The following is a 19,386-nucleotide window of genomic DNA, read 5'->3' on the forward strand; positions in this document are numbered from 1 at the left end:
ATTGCTTCATCTACATGCCTAGATGTCTTCTCTTCTCTTCTCTTTTTCTTTTTCTTCTGGTTGTTTTTGGTTGTTTTGGGAGATTCTGTCTATATATACCCGTGCGATTTGTCTTCCGCTTGAGCTACACGAACTTTTAATTTCTGCAACATTTAAATACATATTATTATTTGAATCTCTTGCTATATATCTCTTTAAACTCGACACTCGGGCGAAATGCAGATCGCTTGGCGTCATAAGCTTATCGGACGCGTATCTCAACTTCTCCAACCAATTCATCATGGACGGTCGTCCTCCAAAAAGACAACGCAGATCCAATGCAAAGCAAGATGGGGCAAGAAAATTAACATCGAAACACCGAAAAGACCCGATCATTATCCCAGGTAGCTCTAGTCCGATCGAGTCCACATCAGAACCCTTCGCCCTCTCTTCACGCCCTAAACCATCATACTCTCGTGGCACAACGCCGTCACGAATTGCTTCATCCTCTCCCTCTCCGAATAAGAAGGTCAAATCATCGCCAAAACTAGACTCGAAATCCAAATCCCTGCATAGCTTCTTCCAGCCTGCAACCGAAGGACAGCGATGGGCTTCACAGAAGACCGAGGGACAGTCCCTCCCATCGGTCAAGGAGACGGTCGATGTGGACTTGATTGAGGATGACTACGACTCCTACGATGAAATCTTCACACAGCATTTGACCAACGAGCGAACGGGGATAGGTCTGACAGCTATCAACTCTAGTCAGACGCATCAGCCTGCGCCGAAGCCAAAGGCCCATGTTCAACCGCCGAGGAAAATGACAAAAAGGTTTCTTTTGCCTACAGACTGTGGAAAAAGTGTTTCGAAGGAAGCACTTCTTGCACAACCGGCTGGTGAATCTGACCGTCGACCATGGGCTCAGCGGTTCGCTCCAGCTAGTCTAGATGAGTTGGCTGTTCACAAGAAGAAGGTCTCGGATGTACAGCACTGGCTGGAAGATGTCTTTGCTAGCAGGCGGGCTGAGGTGAGTATTTGATCAATTCCACGTGCTTCGGGTTTGGGGTTAAACTTGGTTCTGACAAAACGCAGAGGCTACTTGTGTTGCGGGGTCCAGCAGGCAGTGGCAAAACAACGACTGTATCCTTACTCTCCGAGTCACTTGGATATGATATTATCGAATGGAAGAATCCCCCGGCGTCGGAGTTTGGCACTCGCGATTATCAATCCGTGGGCGCTCATTTTGATGAGTTTCTTGCGCGGGGAGATAAATTTAGAGGACTTGATCTGAAGAATACCAACGAGTACGATCTCCCGCAAGACGAGAACCCCCGGGGCCAGCGAGTCTTTCTCATCGAGGAGTTTCCAATTATCCTTGGTCGAGCATCTTCCGCCCTCGCGGCGTTTCGGGCGTCTCTTCAGCGATATCTGGCCGCCTGTGGGAATAGCCATGTGCGCAGCAATGCTGAATTGCATAGCCCACCCATCATCATCATTGTATCAGAGAATTTGTTAGGATCTGCATCCTCAATCTCAGATAACTTGACAGTTCATCGGTTACTGGGGCCAACGATCTACAATCACCCCGGGACAACGATATTGGACTTCAATAGCATTGCAGCCACTTTCATGCAAAAGGCTTTGCGCTCTATATTGGAAAGAGAAGCGCAAAGTTCCAGACGTGTCCAGATTCCCGGACCGGGGGTTATAGACAAAATTTCCGAAATCGGCGATATCCGCAGTGCAATCTCATCTCTCGAGTTTCTCTGTCTTAGGGGAGATGATACGGGGGGATGGGGAGGCAGATTGGTCAAAACGAAGAAGGCGCGAGGCGAAGTCGCTTTGACGGCGATGGAGACAGAGTCTCTCAAATTGATCACACAGAGAGAGGCCAGTTTGGGCATGTTCCACGCTGTTGGAAAGATCGTATACAACAAACGTATGGACCCAGGTTTGATCGATGGCGAAGTAGAGATACTTCCACCACCACCGCATTACCTGCCTCAATATGATCGACCGAAATCTTCACAAGTATTGGTCAATGACCTAATCGATGAGACTGGGACCGAAATTTCAACGTTCATCAGTGCTCTCCATGAAAACTACATACCATCTTGTGATGGGGACAATTTTACGGACTCTTTGAACGACTGCATCGAGTCACTTTCCGATAGCGACATTCTGAGCGCCGACCGCCGATCAGGACAAGGCGCACGTGCGGGGATAGGAACTGGAATCACCTCTTTCGGTGGCGGTATCGATGTACTGCGGCAGGAAGAAATTAGTTTCCAGGTTGCGGCGCGTGGCCTTCTTTTTGCCTTGCCATACCCGGTCAAGAGACGGGTTGGGCCTGGAGGCGGACGAAGCCGTGCGGGTGATGCCCATAAAATGTTCTACCCGGCATCTCTGCGATTATGGAGAGACTGTGAGGAGATTGAAGGACTGGTCGATTCGTGGATGAACCGCCTGCTTGATCCTTTCCAGTATCAACCTCTTTCTCAAACTGGCACTGAGCCTACAGGTGTCAGTTCTTGGAAAAGTCTCCAAGTTGGCAGATCGGAATTGATCAACTCTGGAAATAAAGATGACACTCCAAGTGTAGTCACGATGATTCCCCGGCATGACCTTCTCCTCTACCAGTTACCCTACATGGCTGCAATCCGGCGTCAGGACCCGGAGTGTTGGCAGTTGAATAAAATTACCAGTATTCGCGCCACCAACGAGAGTCTTCGCAACGACCGCATTGATGATATAGAGGAGCCCCCGGCATATCGATTACGCATGTCTCAAACTAGCAGCAAAACGCTTGGATCTCGACTGCCACAGGAAGAGAAATTGATACTCAGTGATGATGATATTGTCGATTGATTGGTTATTGGGAATCAATGGCGTATGTACCCTAGTGCAATGATCTGGAACCCTAAAGACAAGCCCATTGGATATGATAAAGAGAACGAGAGACCAAGAGCATAGTTGCCGATTTCATCTGTTGTAGGTATGTTGTATGTTGTATGTAAGGTTGTCCGTTGGATGGGGGTATGTCGATCCCCGTGATCCACCCTATCTTATCGCCAACTTTCTTCTTTGAACGTCGCCTTGTACATTGCGCCTTGGGGGAAATAGTATATTATAACAAGGCAAGGAAACGAGTGCATCTGTCTTTGGGTTTGTCCGCGGCAAATCTTCATTCCTTACAATCGCTGACACTCTAAACAACAGATAGAATGCTCAATGATCATGAACCCTCGAAACGAGGACACGATTCCTATCTGATCAACCGATCTCGAGTCTCTGCTGTGAACTCTCTAGATGATACCGATGTCGCTTTGAATGATACGTCTCGATCTAGAAATCCAGAGAACAGACATGACTACGCTCAATTGAAGAAAGATGCCCCAAGCCTCATTGCTGCCGCCGCACACGCGGCCGTGCCTAGCTGGACGAGCATGGTTCTGATGGTCTCTCTTATATTCGGTGGCTGTTGCGCCAATGTTCGTGTCTGGAATGTGCACATAGTTGTGGGATAAGATGAGACTGACGTTGTTCATATAGGTCTTTGCGCTCGAGGCGATTATCAAGTAAGTCACCAATGTCAATCAATGGCCATACAATGTTGCTAATCCTCCATCTATTCACAGAGAACAGCCTACTGCGGGTAAGCACGAATATCAGGTTGAAAAACGTTATATAACCTAAATTCACCCGTCCTCCACACAGGTCCCTTGATAACATTCGCCCAATTCGTGCTCTGCGCACTCTTCACAGTCCCAAGCTTTCTGTCCTTTTCAGCAGGGCCACGAGCTCTATTCCTTAATCCCCGCGCCATCCCACTGCGATCGTGGGTCGTATACACTGCCTACTTTGTGAGCGTCAATCTCCTCAATAATTGGGCCTTCGCATACAAGATCTCCGTGCCACTGCACATAATTCTGCGGTCTGCCGGCCCTGTTGCGTCCATGGCTATCGGCTACTTGTACAACGACAAGCGCTATTCCCGCGGTCAGGTTCTATCGGTAGCAATGCTGACGGTGGGTGTGGCGGGGGCGGCCATGGCGGACGCGCAAACCAAAGGCGTGTCCATGCACGCCGATTCCAGCCCCACCAACACAATGACGACGGTAACAGGTCTCACAATCCTTGTGCTAGCAATGGTCCTCTCTGCATTCCAGGGGATCTATGCCGACCGCCTATATGCGACTTACGGCAGGGATCACTGGAAAGAAGCGCTTTTCTACTCGCATGCTCTTTCTCTGCCCCTGTTCTTGACAAGTTACCCGCAGCTGTTGGGCCAGTGGCGGGTCGTGGCTTCGTCGCCTTCTTTGCTGTCTCATCTGGATTCGAAACTTTGGTCCCGTGGGCCGTTGTCGAGGGAAGTCAAGGGTACTACTTTCTCGGTGCTGGTGCGGATGTGTCAGGTTGAGTCTGTGCAGGCTTTCCTTAGACATGTTCCCATTCAGGTGACGTATCTGGCGATGAATGCGCTGACTCAGTACCTGTGCATTCGTGGTGTTCATCTTTTATCTGCCAAGTCTTCGTCCCTGACAGTTACCATTTTCTTGAATATTCGCAAGCTGGTTTCATTGCTTCTGTCCATCTATCTCTTTGGGAATCATCTGGCTACGGGTGTTTTGGTTGGCGCAGCTTTGGTATTCATTGGAGGTGGCTTATATGGCTTTGAGAGTGCGCGTCTGCGCAGTGTTGCTAAAAAGACACAGTGAGGTTGCACATAAGGTCTATGTGACAACTAATGTCTCGTCGGGGTGGTTATCCGTTATCCTTTGCGTTTTAACATCGTTCACTCTATTACGCATTATTCTCATGGGTCAGAAAGCTATGGATGTCGCGAACCCTATATTCGGTGAGTGGGAGAAAAGAGATATTGATATCATGTGCATGCCGCGCGATAATTGTACATAAATTGAGATAGCAACACATATCCTCCACACCAGATGAGTGGAAAAGGATCAAGCATGACGCATAAGCAGGATCCGCTAGGCTTTTCCCAGGGCAGATCAAATAAAAAAAAAACATCCATCTATAAGACTTCGCCCACAATCTTGGCAGCTTCTTTGTATGTCTCCAATAGCCGCTCACACTTCTCTCTCTCAGCCTTAATGCCATCATCCTCATAAAGGAGCTCGCCGAAGAGATCTTCTTTGTAAAGTTCGCTTACAAGTCTATTCTGCACAACATCCTTGCAGTGGTTCACAAGGAGATGCATAACAGCCTTAGGAACTTGGTCTGCAATGGTCTCTCGGACAATGTTGAAGTACGATGAAATAAGACGACGAATGAGCTCAGTTTCTAGCATCTCACGGTCTGTGAGTGCAGGCTCGGTGTTCTCATGAGGCTGCAGTGAATAAAAGTCAGCCAAGTGCATCTGTAAAAATGGAATCATATAAATAGTAGAACTCACGAAAGTAGACGTGTCACCGCCGTACTCCGATGGTGCAGTGTACTCCTCGGCTGGCATAATGGGAGCCCGAACCTCAGCGCGGCGAATACTCTGGCTAATGCTTGGCTCACTGGCATGTGGCCCTTGACGGTTGGCATTCATGCTTGCCGGTGACATGGCTGTGTTGTGGGTACCTTCCTTGCCGAAGAAGTAGTTCAAAAATGAGTCCCGGGCATTATTAGAAGCACCACCAAATGCAGCTGCATGGTTAGAATTAGCGCCATTGAGAGTGGCAGTAATGCCATTCTCGCCTATGCGACCAACGTGAGGAGACATGCTCCGTGAGCCCTTGGTAGAGTGACTTCGAATGGGGAGGTTTTGCTTGTCGGCATATTCCTCATCGTCAGGACCGCCTGCAGTGCCGTTAGGAGCTCCCAGTTCTTTTTGACGTCGCTTGTCACGCTTTCGCTTTTCCTCTGCTAGCACGGCTTTTCTTTCTTCATCCTGCTTGTTTTGTATGATTGAGGACATGGCAGCCGCAGCACCAAGGAAGTTTGGGTGGTTGGTATTAATGTACGCTCTTTGAATCGAAATCAAAGATTCGACATAGCTCGAGCAAGGGCCCAGGCGCTCACGAAGGAGGTCAGATACAACCTCAATCAACTTTCCTTGTAAACGAGGGAATCGCAAGAGTTCTTGGTTCCCACATGTGTGGCAGATCTTGATAAGCTCTTCATAGACTAGCTCCACACATCGCTGACTGGGGGATTCGAGAAGTTTAATCTGTGGTTTGACCAGCAAATCGAATGCCAACTCTGGGACAAACAGGCTAGGGCGAGGACCTGTCGAGTTTCGTATGGCCGTTCGGATATCGGAGACGGTCAGGTTATGAGTGGGATCAATTGTTTCCAATGAGTTTCCAAAAACGGAGTTGAAGATATAGTAGATTCTTGCTCCACCGCAGAGTTCTTTGGTGGAAATTTCCGAGGAAGTTCCGTCAATAGATGATATGAACGAGGCGGCGAACCTGGTCATCTGTTGAAGAATCAATGACCCACGGTGTTCCTCGCCACTGAATTGCTTGTTTCCGTAGCTGGCTAACTCCTGTTGGGTTTGACCCATCAAAGTGTTCAGTCGCGCCTTGATATCCGGCAGTCGGTCTCGAATGTGTGACATGAGGGTTGTGTTCAGGGTCTTGGCTAAAAAGTGTGTACCACAACGGTTGGCCATATTTCTGTAGGCTGGATGATGCCGGAAGAATTCTGATTCTGCCCGCAATGCATCGGACAGAGATTTTCCCGATTGAATATCCTGCTGGGACCGGTTGACAACGCCAATGAACCCAAGCTTTAGGGGATACACACGGCCAGAGAGAATATCCATTGCATTGGTGCCATGGTCCATAAGATCCAGCTTTGACAGAACACCAATCGTCCTCCGACCCATGGCATCCACCTGGCGGGCAAGCTTCAAAGCCTCGGAGTTGACCAGGTCGACATTGGCCGGAGAAACCGCAAGAATGATGCTATTCGGTTTGGCGATGTATTCCAAAATGAGAGTGCGGGTTTGTTTTTCGATATCGGACGGTTGGTCACCAATGGGCACTTTTGTCAGTCCTGGCAGATCCACCAGTGTGAGATTAAGCACATGAGGAGAGAAGATCTTGAGGTTGATTGGTTGTCTGTTGATGCCCTTGTTGCTTCCCGCGATTCTCGCCGTCTCCGCTTCTATCTCTTGCTTCACTTGCGCAAAGTCATCAAACTTGCGGCCCGGGAGGTGGTGAAATTCAGCCCATTCGTGTTGACCGGCAACACTAGCGGGAGTGTGGGGGATATGAATTTCATCGTATTCCGGCTTATCGTCGCGTTCACTGGGCACATTGATAAGTTGCAGGATCAGAGGTCGTCGAGTGACAATGCCACTGCCTCTTGGTAGGAAATCCCTTCCGACGATATTCTCTAGAACCGAAGACTTTCCGGATGACTGGGAACCAACAACAACCTAAGAAGGAGGTAGGAATTAGTCTTGGGTCGACCGGGTATCAAATGAGAACTCCCTCTCAAAATTCAAGAGCCCTCTACCCGACCAGACTCACAATTTGGGGTAAATCCAAGGAATCATTCCCAATGGTATTAAAGACCAGATCTTGAAGCTTGTTCACGGTCACGAGCAGATCCTCGCCCAGCGATGCCATGATGTATTTTAGAGGAAAACCAAAGCAGGCTTCCTAGGTTGATATGGTTCGCAGGGCTGAGATAGAAGCTCGGATCAAAAGACAGAGAGATAAATCAAGGTACGCGCAAAGGGAAGTCGCGTGGAAACAGTCACCGGATCCCTGTAGGCCTAAGCACTCTGTTCGATCCCTGGAACATTGTTTATGGCCACTTTTTCGGCACACGTGATGCTGACATAATCACATGCCAAGGTCATGACGTCGATGATTCGTCGACTCCGAACTGTAGCTACAGGCATGTAGAGAGCATTGCTAACTACTCCGTCCTGCCGAGGTAGATGTTTGGTTCATTGCAAGATTTCTGTACAGTAGGTAATCTATACTCGATAATTTTAAGTATACAAGACCAGAGTTAATTCGGTAAATGAAGAGAAGTTAGATTCCCTTTGGCTAGAACTTCCGAATATCTATGTATCATCCGATCACTCATCCAGACGAACATAGTTGGCAGGGAATAGACCCTGCTTGCCATTGTACTCACCAAGCCACCAGTCATCATCCGGGAACTCCTAGAATGAAGAGTTAGGATCAGATGTCGCAGTGCGAAGAAGACTGAAAAGGCAGGGATTGTTTCACTTACTACATTGGAAATTTTGACGCCTTCAGGGAAGCCAATCTCATTGTCTTCAGCAGCTTCATAGTCATACAAAGCCGTGGCAGTGATACCCTTGGGGATCGGGGAAGCGGCCGTCGCCGCCACGGGTACAGCAGTAGGAGTAGGCGCGGCCAGAGGAGCAGCGGATTCCGGCTCTGCTTCAAACTGGTGCGAGTCATTGGCCGGTGGCGCGTGGGATACGGGTTCTTTGTCTTCCACAACCTCCACGTAGTTGGCTGGGAAGAGGCCACGCTCACCCTGATTATTGACACCCACCCACCAATCTTGATCCACCATCTCAATGTCAGTCACGTACTCTCCCTCTCGCAATTCGATCTCATTATCCTCAGCCTTCTCGTAATCATACTGGATCTGAGCCCGCGGTCCGGGGTGGCGCTGCTCAGACTGTCCATGAGCGGTGGTTTCAGCCGCAGCACGACCAAGGTCGTGAGAGTTATCTTCAAGATCACTTTCATCGGGAACGGCCTCTTGTAGACTCTGGACAGGCATAACAGGGGCAGGAGAATGTTGCTCTTCGTGGGCATCGGCCACGCTGTGGCTAACCGGCATGGCAATTTGGATCGGAGAGCTCTCACGCACTGGTGGGGTGGGAGGTGTCGGGGAGCGAGGCTGCGGTGGGGGAGTGGGGAGAACCTGCTGGGCATCATGCTCGGGCTCAGACTCGATGTCTCCAGAGGATAGTCCGGGCACAGGAACTGGGCGACTAGCCTGCGGGACTGGGGGAGCAGGAGGAGCGAGTGGCGCAGGCGTTTCATGCGAGAACTGGTCACGAATATCACTCACATGAGGCTTTGGCTCATCCTCTTGTGATTCATTGGCCTTTGCATCAACAGGCTGCTCGGGGAGGTGTGGTTTCTCCTGAGTAGTCTGGACGGGGGCCCATGACTTGCCAGCATAGGAGCTTTTCCACTCGCCCTGCCCACTGTTTTGGCTTTGGATTGCAGCAGTGGCAGGGGTACGCTCAATATCCCCAGACGACGAAGTCACTCCACGCTCTTTAGCCTTGCGCTCTGCCCAAATTTGAGCAGGTGTCTTGCCTCCCTCATCAGCGAAAGTTCGGCTTGCAGCTCCGATCTGTGCACTTGCACTCGCCTTGGGCTCAAGACCGACTGGGAGGGGTGGTTTAGTTCCAGGGAAAGACGGGGTAGAGCCAAACTTGTTGGCAATTTTGGGTTTCGGTAAGCTGGTCAAGCGCTCCGATGCATTTGAGATCACCGGTCTCTCGGGCAACGTTGTTGGCTGCTGATTGGTCGTAGGCTTTGATGAGACGTGGTCGCTGGCGCCGTCTGGCTTCTGTGCTCTAGCTCGAATAGCAGCAATGTCAACCTTTCCAATAGGCTCATAAGAACCCTTGACAATTGCCGGACGATCATCCCTCAGCTGTCCGGACTCGGCGGCTTGCTTACGGATTGCGGCAATATCGACTTTACCCACCGGCTGATAACCACCTCTAACCACATCGCTAGCATTATCAAATGTAGCAGCAGATTGACGAGTAGCTGTCGGGTTTGCCTTGAGTTCTTGCAGGTTCACTCGCGTGGGTTGGTAAGCAGGTTGAACGTTTTCCAGTTGAGTGCGAGTCACTGGAGGGGCATCTGCGCCCCACCCATCATTCTCTAGATCGGCTCTTGAATATGTGGGAAGCACCCGAGCTGCGGGACTGGGGGTAATTCCGCCGGATCGAGTCGGTGTAAAGGCAGGTTTGCTGGCCACAGCAGGTCGGGAGGCTGGAATCGGTACAGATGCCTCGCCCGCTGAATATTTGGAACCGGAGGAATCTGCCACGCGCTGGACCATTCCCTCCGGAGTCAAATCCCCGTCCGCTCGGGCTGTAATCTGTACATGATATCCCTATCCAATCAAGTCAGTCTCCCCGGAGTAGGCACGTTATGGAAATGGAAGTTCTCACATGCAGAAATTTGGAAACAGTAGCTAGATGGCTGGTGAAATAACCCTTGGTTCGTTCCGGTACACCTTCTCCACACCACCCAACCAGTACGTTCTTGGGAAGACGGGTATTGGGATCAGTCACCTTCACAAAGGCGAATTGCACGCGACCCTCGGAAAATTCGTCGATAAGATCGGCCAATTCACCCTCTAACAATATGATTTGTCAGTAGAAGATAAGGCTAAGCTGGTGATCATATCACTGACCTCCGGTGCTCTGGACCTTGAGGACACTCTCCTTGCCTCCGTCTTGCTGAAAGGCACTGACAAGCGGGGTAGAAACCGAAAAGACGGCCCATTGACCGTAGGTCGAAGACCGTTCATTCCCAGATGGAGGTGATGCATTCACCACTGTCTGATAGCTTTTGGATATCGAGGGGCCATTTGACGAGAGATTGAGAGAAGCCATGACTTCCGGTGGGGGACGGGGGAAGAGGGAGCTTGTCAACGTTGGGAATTGACCACGTGGGAGGGTTGTTTGCTTCTCCCTCTCTTTCGTTACAATGTCTGTATCTTATGCATGAACTGTCAGCATTAGAGCTCAAATCCAACCATCCGGGTGTGTGATGCAAATAGGTCGTAGATCGGCCGATAGGGGGAGAAAAGGAAGTTGATCTAGACGTAAACACGGACCTTGGAGGAATGGATTGGAAGAGGAATGAATGCTTCAGAACGGTGATATTGCAGAGACAGGAGTGATTACAGAATCAGAGGAAAGAGGAAATACCTACGGAGTACACAGGTAGTACGTAGTCGAAACGATGAAGCCTGGAGCGAGAAGTGGATCATTAGATCATTAGGGGAAGTGTATCTTACGATACCAGTACCTACAGAGTACACAGCCCGTTTTGAAGGCTGTCCTCATCAATAGCTCCGTCCGAAGTGGGGTCAAAGGAACGAAAACGAGGGATTCACTATTCTAGACGGAGCACGGAGTAAATAATAGGAACAATTCCATAAGTCCCCTATTCCTTATACCAGCTAGGAGTTACATCCCTACATGGAGGTACATGTACCTATGGAGTACTCTGTATGTGTCGAGTACCCAGATATGTACGGAGTACATAGCTATACGTGGGGATACCTGATGCGCCCCCCCTTTTGTGTCAATGTGGCTCCTCCAAGAACACGCCAATTTCCAGTGGCGCTTTGTACAGCAAATACATACTCAGATTCTAGGTCTTTTCTTTATGACGACACGCTCAATCTATGATATTATCTTGATGGTATAGTATTAGAATACCTTGGTAGCTTATAATCATCAAGATCAAGCCTTCTATACTAATCATACATATAAAGAAGCTGGTACAAATTACTACTTGTTACTATTAAATCCTAGCCAAAATTCCAGCTAAACATATGACTACAAGAATTGCCTTATTTGTTACCTTCTTTGTCGCCTGTATGATTCTAGGAAAGGACTAGGGTTTAATAGTAAGGAGTACGGAGTATTGTGGGAGGATTTACCTGTATATTACAGATCAAATTCAAAGCCAAATTGAGAACGTTGTATACCATATAAGATAATGCGGTGTGTTGGGCTGCTCATATAAACGCGCCAATTTCCCTATGTTGTACGAACTACGGAGTACTCCGTAGGTAGTTCATATTTAGCCTATCAGATACATATGGGAGGGGCATACCTACCTAAGTACCTAGGTACCTCTTATCTCAGAACATGTAGGTTCCTTGGCGATCTCGGCTTTCCTTTTCTCTTCTTCACCAAGAAGCTTGATCTTGACCTTTAGGTGATTTCTTTTCTTTCTTTTCCTTTTTTTTTTGACTTTCATTCTACTCTTGGAGATTATTTTCATCTTTAGCTGGTCAATTAGGACGGAGCCTCTTTGTGTCCGACCCCTGTTCCATGCATTAGTCTCCTTCGTGCAGTATTTTTTTGCTGTTCCCTTTCGCCTTTGGTCTCTTTATCTATCCTTGTTTTGGGTTACGATTTTCTTTTCTCCCCAAGATAGCAAGGGGGTACAGCAGTCATGGGACATCCTCAATCCGATCCCGGTACCAGTCGGAATGCCAACGAATCTGCAGACCCTTTGAACAATGATTCAGCCACCACATCCCTGAGTATCGAGGATCCTGTCGATCCTGTTCTACAAAAAAGCCCTGGTACGCTGGATCAGCCTGCAGAGGAGATCTTGCCTCGAGATCAACAGCAGAAAACCGCCACCTATGACTATGCTTATGAAAAGTCCATGAGTCACGCCGAGGCGAGACTCTTCTATCAGCATCACCAGCTGGCCGCACGGAACGATAGCACTCTGCCTTCTAGTCCAGTAGCCCCAGCTCGCCCAACGGTCGAAACAAAACTCGAAGAACCACCGGTTAACTTACCGCATACAATGGAAATTCAAGGTCAGAGCTCCCGCGAGGGATCTATGCACATAGAATCCGACTCCTCTACACTACACCTACAATCTACAGGTGACCTTGGTTCCTTCAGATCTCATTACCTCGAAGATGATCAAGATGAGGCGAACGATTCTGCCCGAAACCAGGCGATGCATCTAAGTGCTGTTCATGGGCAGAGACCGTACTCGGCGGCAGAGAATCTACAGAGCGCCGGTGTGGGAATCGGAGGGCCTCAGGTTGCTAGTGGTTTTTCATCTAGCAGCGATGCTGTGACATCTGAGCTGAACACCATCTACTGTAAAATCAAAAAGTTGCTTGATCGGCGATCCCAGTACATGGAATTATCCTTGCAGGGACCTGGAAATGATCCCAAAGATCAACCGAATTGGGAAATCTACCCCCCGCCTCCAGAGCCAGCGTGGCATGATGGCAAAGAATATCAGCCTGGCCATGTCGGCGGCCCTTCCGACCTTGCAGGAAAGAAGAGGAAGATGGGTCAAGACATTGGGGAAGATTTTGACATGGAGGAATTGATGCCTCTGCCCAATAAGTCAAGTTACACGTATCGACTGGATGGAAATAGTGTGTATCAAGTTTTTGAGTCTGAGGCCGCCGTCGACGAGCAGAGCCCTATTGTCCAGATCCCCTCACTGCGCGATTTCTATATGGATCTGGATGCCGTCGTGGATGTGTCGACCAACGGACCTGCCAAGAGCTTTGCTTTCAAGCGGCTTTCGTACTTAGAGGGCAAGTTCCAACTCTATACTTTGCTGAATGAGTATCAGGAGATGGCCGACAGCAAAAAGGTACCTCACAGGGACTTCTACAACGTTCGTAAAGTGGATACCCACGTTCATCATTCGGCATGCATGAATCAGAAACATCTTCTTCGGTTCATCAAGAGCAAGATGAGAAAATCTCCGGATGAGGTGGTGCTTTTCCGAGATGGGAAACATTTGACCTTGAGAGAGGTTTTTGAGAGTATCAATTTGACTGCTTATGACCTAAGTATCGATACTTTGGATATGCATGTAGGTCTCTTATTACACCCCCTGATCTTTGTCTTTCTTTTTGGCCTACAGAACATACTAAAGACGCAATCGTACCAATCTTTCCTTTCCCTCTTTATTACTACTCTGCTACTGCTACTGCCACTGCTACTCTCACAATTTGAGACCACAGACCGCTGTCACTTCCGCTGACCGAACACATAGGCACATACTGACTCTTTCCACCGATTCGACAAATTCAATCTGAAATACAATCCAGTTGGGGAATCTCGGCTGCGTGAAATCTTTCTGAAAACAGACAACTACATCAAAGGTCGCTACCTGGCAGAGATTACCAAAGAGGTGATCTCGGACTTAGAATCCAGCAAATATCAAATGGTGGAATGGCGAATCTCGATCTACGGTCGTTCCCTTCAAGAATGGGACAAGCTCGCAGCCTGGGTGGTGGACAATAAGCTGTTCTCACCCAACGTTCGCTGGCTCATCCAAGTGCCTCGTCTCTATGATGTTTACAAATCCAGCGGCATGATGGAGAACTTTGAGCAGGTTATCACCAATGTCTTCCAGCCGTTGTTCGAAGTGACCAAAGATCCTTCGAGTCACCCCAAGCTCCACATTTTCCTCCAGCGGGTGGTTGGATTCGACAGTGTAGATGATGAAAGCAAGCCTGAGCGCCGATTGTATAGAAAATATCCCATCCCCCGGGAGTGGAACACTAAGCAGAATCCGCCTTACACTTACTGGTTATACTTCATGTTCGCCAACATCGCATCCCTCAACAACTGGCGGAAACGCCGTGGATTCAACACATTTGTTCTTCGGCCTCACTGCGGAGAGGCAGGTGACCCGGATCATCTGGCTGTCGGTTTCCTGTGCTGCCACAGCATCAGTCACGGTATCTTACTGCGCAAGGTACCTCTCTTGCAGTATCTTTACTATCTTGACCAAATTGGCATTGCCATGTCACCACTCAGTAATAACGCTTTGTTCTTGACATACGACAAGAACCCCTGCGCTAGCTTTTTCAAGCGAGGACTCAATGTATCTTTGTCCACCGATGATCCATTGCAGTTTGCCTTTACGAAGGAGCCTCTCATTGAAGAATATTCAGTTGCGGCACAAATCTATAAATTCAGCGCAGTCGATATGTGTGAACTTGCGAAGCATTCAGTTGACCAAAGTGGATTCGAGCTTTCCCTCAAGGAAAGATGGCTCGGTTCGGACTGTGCTCTGCCAGGAGTTGATGGTAACAATGTTGCAAAGAGCAACGTCCCAGATATTCGTGAGGCATTCCGATATGAGACTTTGCTTGCAGAACTGTCCTTGTGAGTTATTCGGGTGTCTTTTCTGTCATGTAAATGGTGCTAACCGCTGATCGTCTCATCAGGATCGAGCGATACTCCGATAACAACTCGAGTGAAGAGCAAAAGATCTTGGTTCCAGGCTCACAAGCAGGAGCGATCCCCTCAAACCATGGTAATTATGATCTTATGGCATGAGCAGAATACATGCAATGGATTAACATAGAGTCATCTGTCCTTAGATCACCCTACATCTAACCCTAAATGCCAGTCTGGGCTATGTTTGGGTGCAGCCGGTACTACGAATATCCCACGACGAGATCATCAAGACATGACCCAGATGGCTACGTCTCCATCAACGCCAACGACACACCTTGCTCGATCCCCTCGTCTTGTTACTGGTGAGTTTTCGTCTCCGGGTACCAACGCTGCGCTTGGAACAGTTGTTGGGAGCGCAGATAGTCTTCCAGAGCAGAAGATTTTCCCGGGAATTGTCCATGAAAGGGCCCGAAAGGGAAATATGCATCAATAGGTGTCTCGTGGCTTGAATTTGATACGTTTATATCTAGGTGCACAGTGATTGGGGTTCAACAACAGATCTAGGCTGGGGGTGGGAAATGATATCGGCAATCTAGCTCCTCCTTTTTGGTCAAGTTAGCATCTACTTATATTCCGACGTAGGAACCGATTGGTACTATGTGTACTATGTAGGTGGTAAAACCCATGATTGTCATGCACATTAATAACTTACCCCGGAAATTGAGGAGATGAGAAGAGCGACTACAACTAGAAGAATTCATCCTCAACCCATCCATACATATTCACCCACGAGATGTAAATGCACGCTGCTCGAGAACGAGACATAACTTCAATATTTAGGGTATTTCAAATTGCCCAACTGCCTTTGCGTTCTGGCAATCCCCAGCCTTCAAGGTTGGTTTCATCTTCAGCCATGCCAGGCTCTTGTCGCGCCCATTCCAGAATGTATAGACGGAGGGCTTTCCATCTTGCGCATCCATTCACGAGATTGTCATTTTCGGGAGCAACAACGTAGCCTTTGGCATCGGTTTGCAGATCGTCTCGGCGGAGATCTTGGACGGGGATGCCCGAGATCCGGCTGAGTTCATAGTCATAATAACGAGCAAGACATGGATACCCCAGTGAGAGGTAGTTATAAATTTGGGTCACAAATCCATCATGGAACTCTGATTTGATGGCCGTCTGGAGACCAGGGCTCGTGGGCTTGCGAGAAATATGGTTTCCAGGTGAAGCCACGAGACGATCCAAGTGAGTGTGTGAAGGAGATGGGCTGAGTCCCATGTAGACGCCGGCCTCATCGACACGGGGCATAGGAGTCACGATCCCAGGCAGCAGGCCGTGGAATTCCCGCTCCTGGCCCTCTTCTTTGCAACAAGTACCCATCCAAAGACCAACAACTTTTCCATCGCCTCGATGGGGAGCTGCGCACCACAAGCCACTACATCCCGAGCAAAGATCTTGTATACCAAAAGAGGCGGTATCGGCACTGGAGTGCTCACACATCGATCCTTCTGGTGAAACACTTTGAGGGAGGACAAGATCATTTCCAAGCATGGGTGGGCTGTTCTCATTCTTATTTTGCTCCGGTATAGAGCCTCGCTGTCTAGATGCAACCATGGCCCGGAGTCTCATTTCAGATTCCTCCTTGTGATGGCGCATATACTCGAGTTCCCAGGACAGATCTGCTGAAGATTGTCGTCGGGACTTGACGAGCTGATACTTCATTTGAGAATCAGGATGTTCTTCCAAATCCCCGTCATCTTCACCAATTGCGAAATGGTCGACGGGCTGATACACTTGTTCATTCGGAAAGGCAGCCAACGCTTGTTCCTTAAGTTGCTTCTGTGCGGATCGAGCGGCAAGCGAAAGCAGGTAATCTGATATCCCCCCATCACAGCTTTCGCGAGGTAATTTGGTGGCACATGGATCTCGAGTCATTTTGCTCGAAGACCCAAGCGGCGAAGTACATGTTGAGTGTGATCTGGAGTCATCTGATTCTTCGCTGCTATTAGAGGGAATTGATGGGAGATCCGGGACTCGAAATGAGTGTCTGCGTGCTTGTTGTCGGCGCAACAGACTGGAATACGAAAACTGAGATTCGGGTAGCACACAGGAGGAAGCATGGAAGGGTGTTTCCGGACTAATAATTGTACGGGTTGTGGAAGATCTTGCGGCATTGTGCTGGTGGGAAAGTTGAACAAATTTCCCTTTTCGGACCGAGCGGGTATCGGTTTCTATAAGGTTGGGTGTAAATCTTCTCGGCCCTGCCAATGTCTTCCTGGGAGACTTGGAATCTTCCTGGTGTATCTCAGAAGTAGAATGAGCCCTTCTATTGCTGGATTTGCTTGTTTCAATTGGTTCAGGTAGGAATTTTCTCGCCGGTCGCTGTTCCTTGGAGTCCTTTGAGCCTTTTGTGACTTTTGAGCCCGTGTCGCTCGGTGACAAAGCGAATTGATCCGCTTCGATGACCGCCGGCCGTGGTTCTTCGGAGCTTCGAGACAGGATCTCGATTGGCTTTGCCAGGAATTTCCGAGGGGCCCCTGGCAATGCTTTACTGTGTGATGTTGCAGATTCGAGTAGCTGATCTCGATTATCTGGGATGCTTGGCTGACTCTTGCCTATTGTGAGAAAATCTTGAGGCAGATGGGTTTTCTCTAGTCGAGATGCCCCTGTTCCATCTTCCGTGGGCGACATGTCCACCTTTAGTTTCCATCGCGTTTCTAGGGAGTGATGGCTCATTGTCTGATCTTGCAACGCTAACAACCGCTCTAGACCTCAATTATCTCTCGAAATCAACAGAAGGCGCGACAGAGCAGTAACATTTTCAATGTGAGGATGCAGTTATCAAGCCACTTTTTGCCTTATCAGGTTTATGGCGAGGATGGCATAGAGCGTGCGGGGTGGAAAAAGCGGTCTCGGTGAAGCGCCAGAACTAACGAAAATGCGGGACTTTGATCCAGCCAATATCTCAAGCTGCCTTGATGAAAAGGTTGCGTATTTGACAATGTTCTAGCCCGGGGATGAGATAGAGCGTCAAGCTTTCGGTCAAAGAGAGTTGGGGGGGGAATGATCATCTGCTACCCACACAATATCTGAGTAATGTACCACCTGTTGCATGAGGTACAAAGTACCTGGGTACGTGGACACAGATGTATGTAGCTTCGAATCCTGTATTTTATAGGCAGAGGACCCTTGAGCTCCGATGCCCATGTACCCGGGAGCCCGTACAGCACATTGCTGACTGGAAATGTCTCTTGAGTTGTGACGTCAGTTTCGCCATGCCTTAGGGATGTTTCCGCGATAGTGTAAACATCGCGATAAGATAAACGAAATTCCTTCTTCACAGTTCCTGAATTTCCTCTAGACGATACTCTTGTCAACTTGTTCTGAAACGGCAATGGATACAAATGAAAAGCGGAAACGTGGCGACCATGAAACCGATCAACAGGTCGAATCGGCCTCAAAGCAACGGAAGGTGATCGGACCCTCCTTACCTTTGCCTCGGGAAGCAGCCGACGCGACGAATAGTGCGGCTGACAGTGGTATTGATGATGACAATGATGACGATGACGATGATGACGATGACTTTGGTCCATGTCTTCCTCCATCTGTTACATTGAGCGTTTCTACGCACCCAGAGCCTCCGGCTCCCAGTGCGGCCGCGGCCGCGGCCGACTCGGAGGCAAAGGAGACCCAGCGCGATCAATGGATGCTGCAACCTCCCTCTCATTCTGACTGGACTTCCAAGGTCGATCCCACCCAGCTACGCAGTCGGAAGTTCAATACAGGCAAATCAGCCACAGCACCTAAGAATACGGATTCTTCATGGCTCGAGACTCCGGAGCAACGAATGAGACGACTACAAGATGCAGTTATGGGCATCAGTTCTTCGCCCGGTCAGATTGCACCCCAGGTTGGTGTTTCAAACAAACAATCGGTGGAAGACCAAATCAAGAAATATAAGGTATGCTTTGAGTTGCGGTTTTCTGCTTGACAATCTTCACCCTCTTCTGTTGTTGTTCCCCTTCACCATCTTTTGGCTTTCACCTGACCTGATTATTTTGTAGGATATGACTGGCACAAATGTCCGCCTAGAAAACCAAGGTCAGGCGCAGACGGAAGATGACGATCCAAGTGGGCGCGCGTTTGATCGCGAGAAAGATATGGCACTTTCTTCAAAGATATCTAGTGCCCAGCGCCGAGAGATGGTCAAAAAAGCTGCGGATTACAATACCCGTTTTACAAAGGGTAACTTCCTATAGTTATGAATGGCTATCATGGCATGCCACCAGCGCTGGCTAGGGGATTCGGGCTTAGAATTGATGCCGTGGTGACTGCCTATAACCCCGGTCAGAAGTCTGTCAATATGGCTCTACTAAGGACACGCTAATTCCCAGTAGCTCTTTATACAGCAAATACTAAAATAGTGTGGTCCTAGAACCGTTAGTATATGCGGAGTAGTGGATCACCTATGCCCCTATAACCGGCCCTATTTCTTTTTA

General features: G+C 49.0%; 7 protein-coding genes across 7 annotated transcripts; 4 read left to right on the plus strand and 3 right to left on the minus strand.

Annotated features, from left to right (window-relative positions):
• Positions 1 to 280: 280 nt before the first annotated feature.
• N7457_007695 (uncharacterized protein) lies at positions 281 to 2,847 on the plus strand (the record flags this gene model as incomplete). Its single annotated transcript, XM_057178738.1, has 2 exons — positions 281 to 1,006; positions 1,072 to 2,847. 2 exons carry the CDS (start codon positions 281 to 283, stop codon positions 2,845 to 2,847), a joined length of 2,502 nt encoding a protein of 833 aa, XP_057027124.1.
• A 356-nt stretch (positions 2,848 to 3,203) lies between these two features.
• On the plus strand, positions 3,204 to 4,697 carry N7457_007696 (uncharacterized protein; the record flags this gene model as incomplete). The annotated part of the gene is made up of 4 exons (XM_057178739.1): positions 3,204 to 3,470; positions 3,532 to 3,557; positions 3,618 to 3,634; positions 3,697 to 4,697. 4 exons carry the CDS (start codon positions 3,204 to 3,206, stop codon positions 4,695 to 4,697), a joined length of 1,311 nt encoding a protein of 436 aa, XP_057027125.1.
• A 317-nt stretch (positions 4,698 to 5,014) lies between these two features.
• N7457_007697 (dynamin-related GTPase DNM1) lies at positions 5,015 to 7,568 on the minus strand (the record flags this gene model as incomplete). Its single annotated transcript, XM_057178740.1, has 3 exons — positions 5,015 to 5,329; positions 5,396 to 7,375; positions 7,470 to 7,568. The coding sequence occupies 3 exons, from the start codon at positions 7,566 to 7,568 to the stop codon at positions 5,015 to 5,017; spliced, it is 2,394 nt and encodes a 797-aa protein (XP_057027126.1).
• A 461-nt stretch (positions 7,569 to 8,029) lies between these two features.
• N7457_007698 (putative actin binding protein) lies at positions 8,030 to 10,579 on the minus strand (the record flags this gene model as incomplete). The annotated part of the gene is made up of 4 exons (XM_057178741.1): positions 8,030 to 8,116; positions 8,188 to 10,074; positions 10,133 to 10,320; positions 10,378 to 10,579. The coding sequence occupies 4 exons, from the start codon at positions 10,577 to 10,579 to the stop codon at positions 8,030 to 8,032; spliced, it is 2,364 nt and encodes a 787-aa protein (XP_057027127.1).
• Positions 10,580 to 12,158: 1,579 nt separating this feature from the next.
• Positions 12,159 to 15,377, plus strand: N7457_007699 (uncharacterized protein; the record flags this gene model as incomplete). The annotated part of the gene is made up of 4 exons (XM_057178742.1): positions 12,159 to 13,565; positions 13,749 to 14,869; positions 14,932 to 15,020; positions 15,088 to 15,377. 4 exons carry the CDS (start codon positions 12,159 to 12,161, stop codon positions 15,375 to 15,377), a joined length of 2,907 nt encoding a protein of 968 aa, XP_057027128.1.
• A 353-nt stretch (positions 15,378 to 15,730) lies between these two features.
• Positions 15,731 to 17,623, minus strand: N7457_007700 (uncharacterized protein; the record flags this gene model as incomplete). The annotated part of the gene is made up of 1 exon (XM_057178743.1): positions 15,731 to 17,623. The coding sequence occupies one exon, from the start codon at positions 17,621 to 17,623 to the stop codon at positions 15,731 to 15,733; it is 1,893 nt and encodes a 630-aa protein (XP_057027129.1).
• Positions 17,624 to 18,281: 658 nt separating this feature from the next.
• N7457_007701 (GPALPP motifs-containing protein 1) lies at positions 18,282 to 19,146 on the plus strand (the record flags this gene model as incomplete). Its single annotated transcript, XM_057178744.1, has 2 exons — positions 18,282 to 18,848; positions 18,952 to 19,146. 2 exons carry the CDS (start codon positions 18,282 to 18,284, stop codon positions 19,144 to 19,146), a joined length of 762 nt encoding a protein of 253 aa, XP_057027130.1.
• Positions 19,147 to 19,386: the final 240 nt, after the last annotated feature.

The sequence above is a fragment of the Penicillium paradoxum genome (genome assembly GCF_028828445.1).
Source record: "Penicillium paradoxum strain IBT 22861 chromosome Unknown utg000007l_segment0_segment0, whole genome shotgun sequence".
Classification (NCBI taxonomy): domain Eukaryota; kingdom Fungi; phylum Ascomycota; class Eurotiomycetes; order Eurotiales; family Aspergillaceae; genus Penicillium; species Penicillium paradoxum.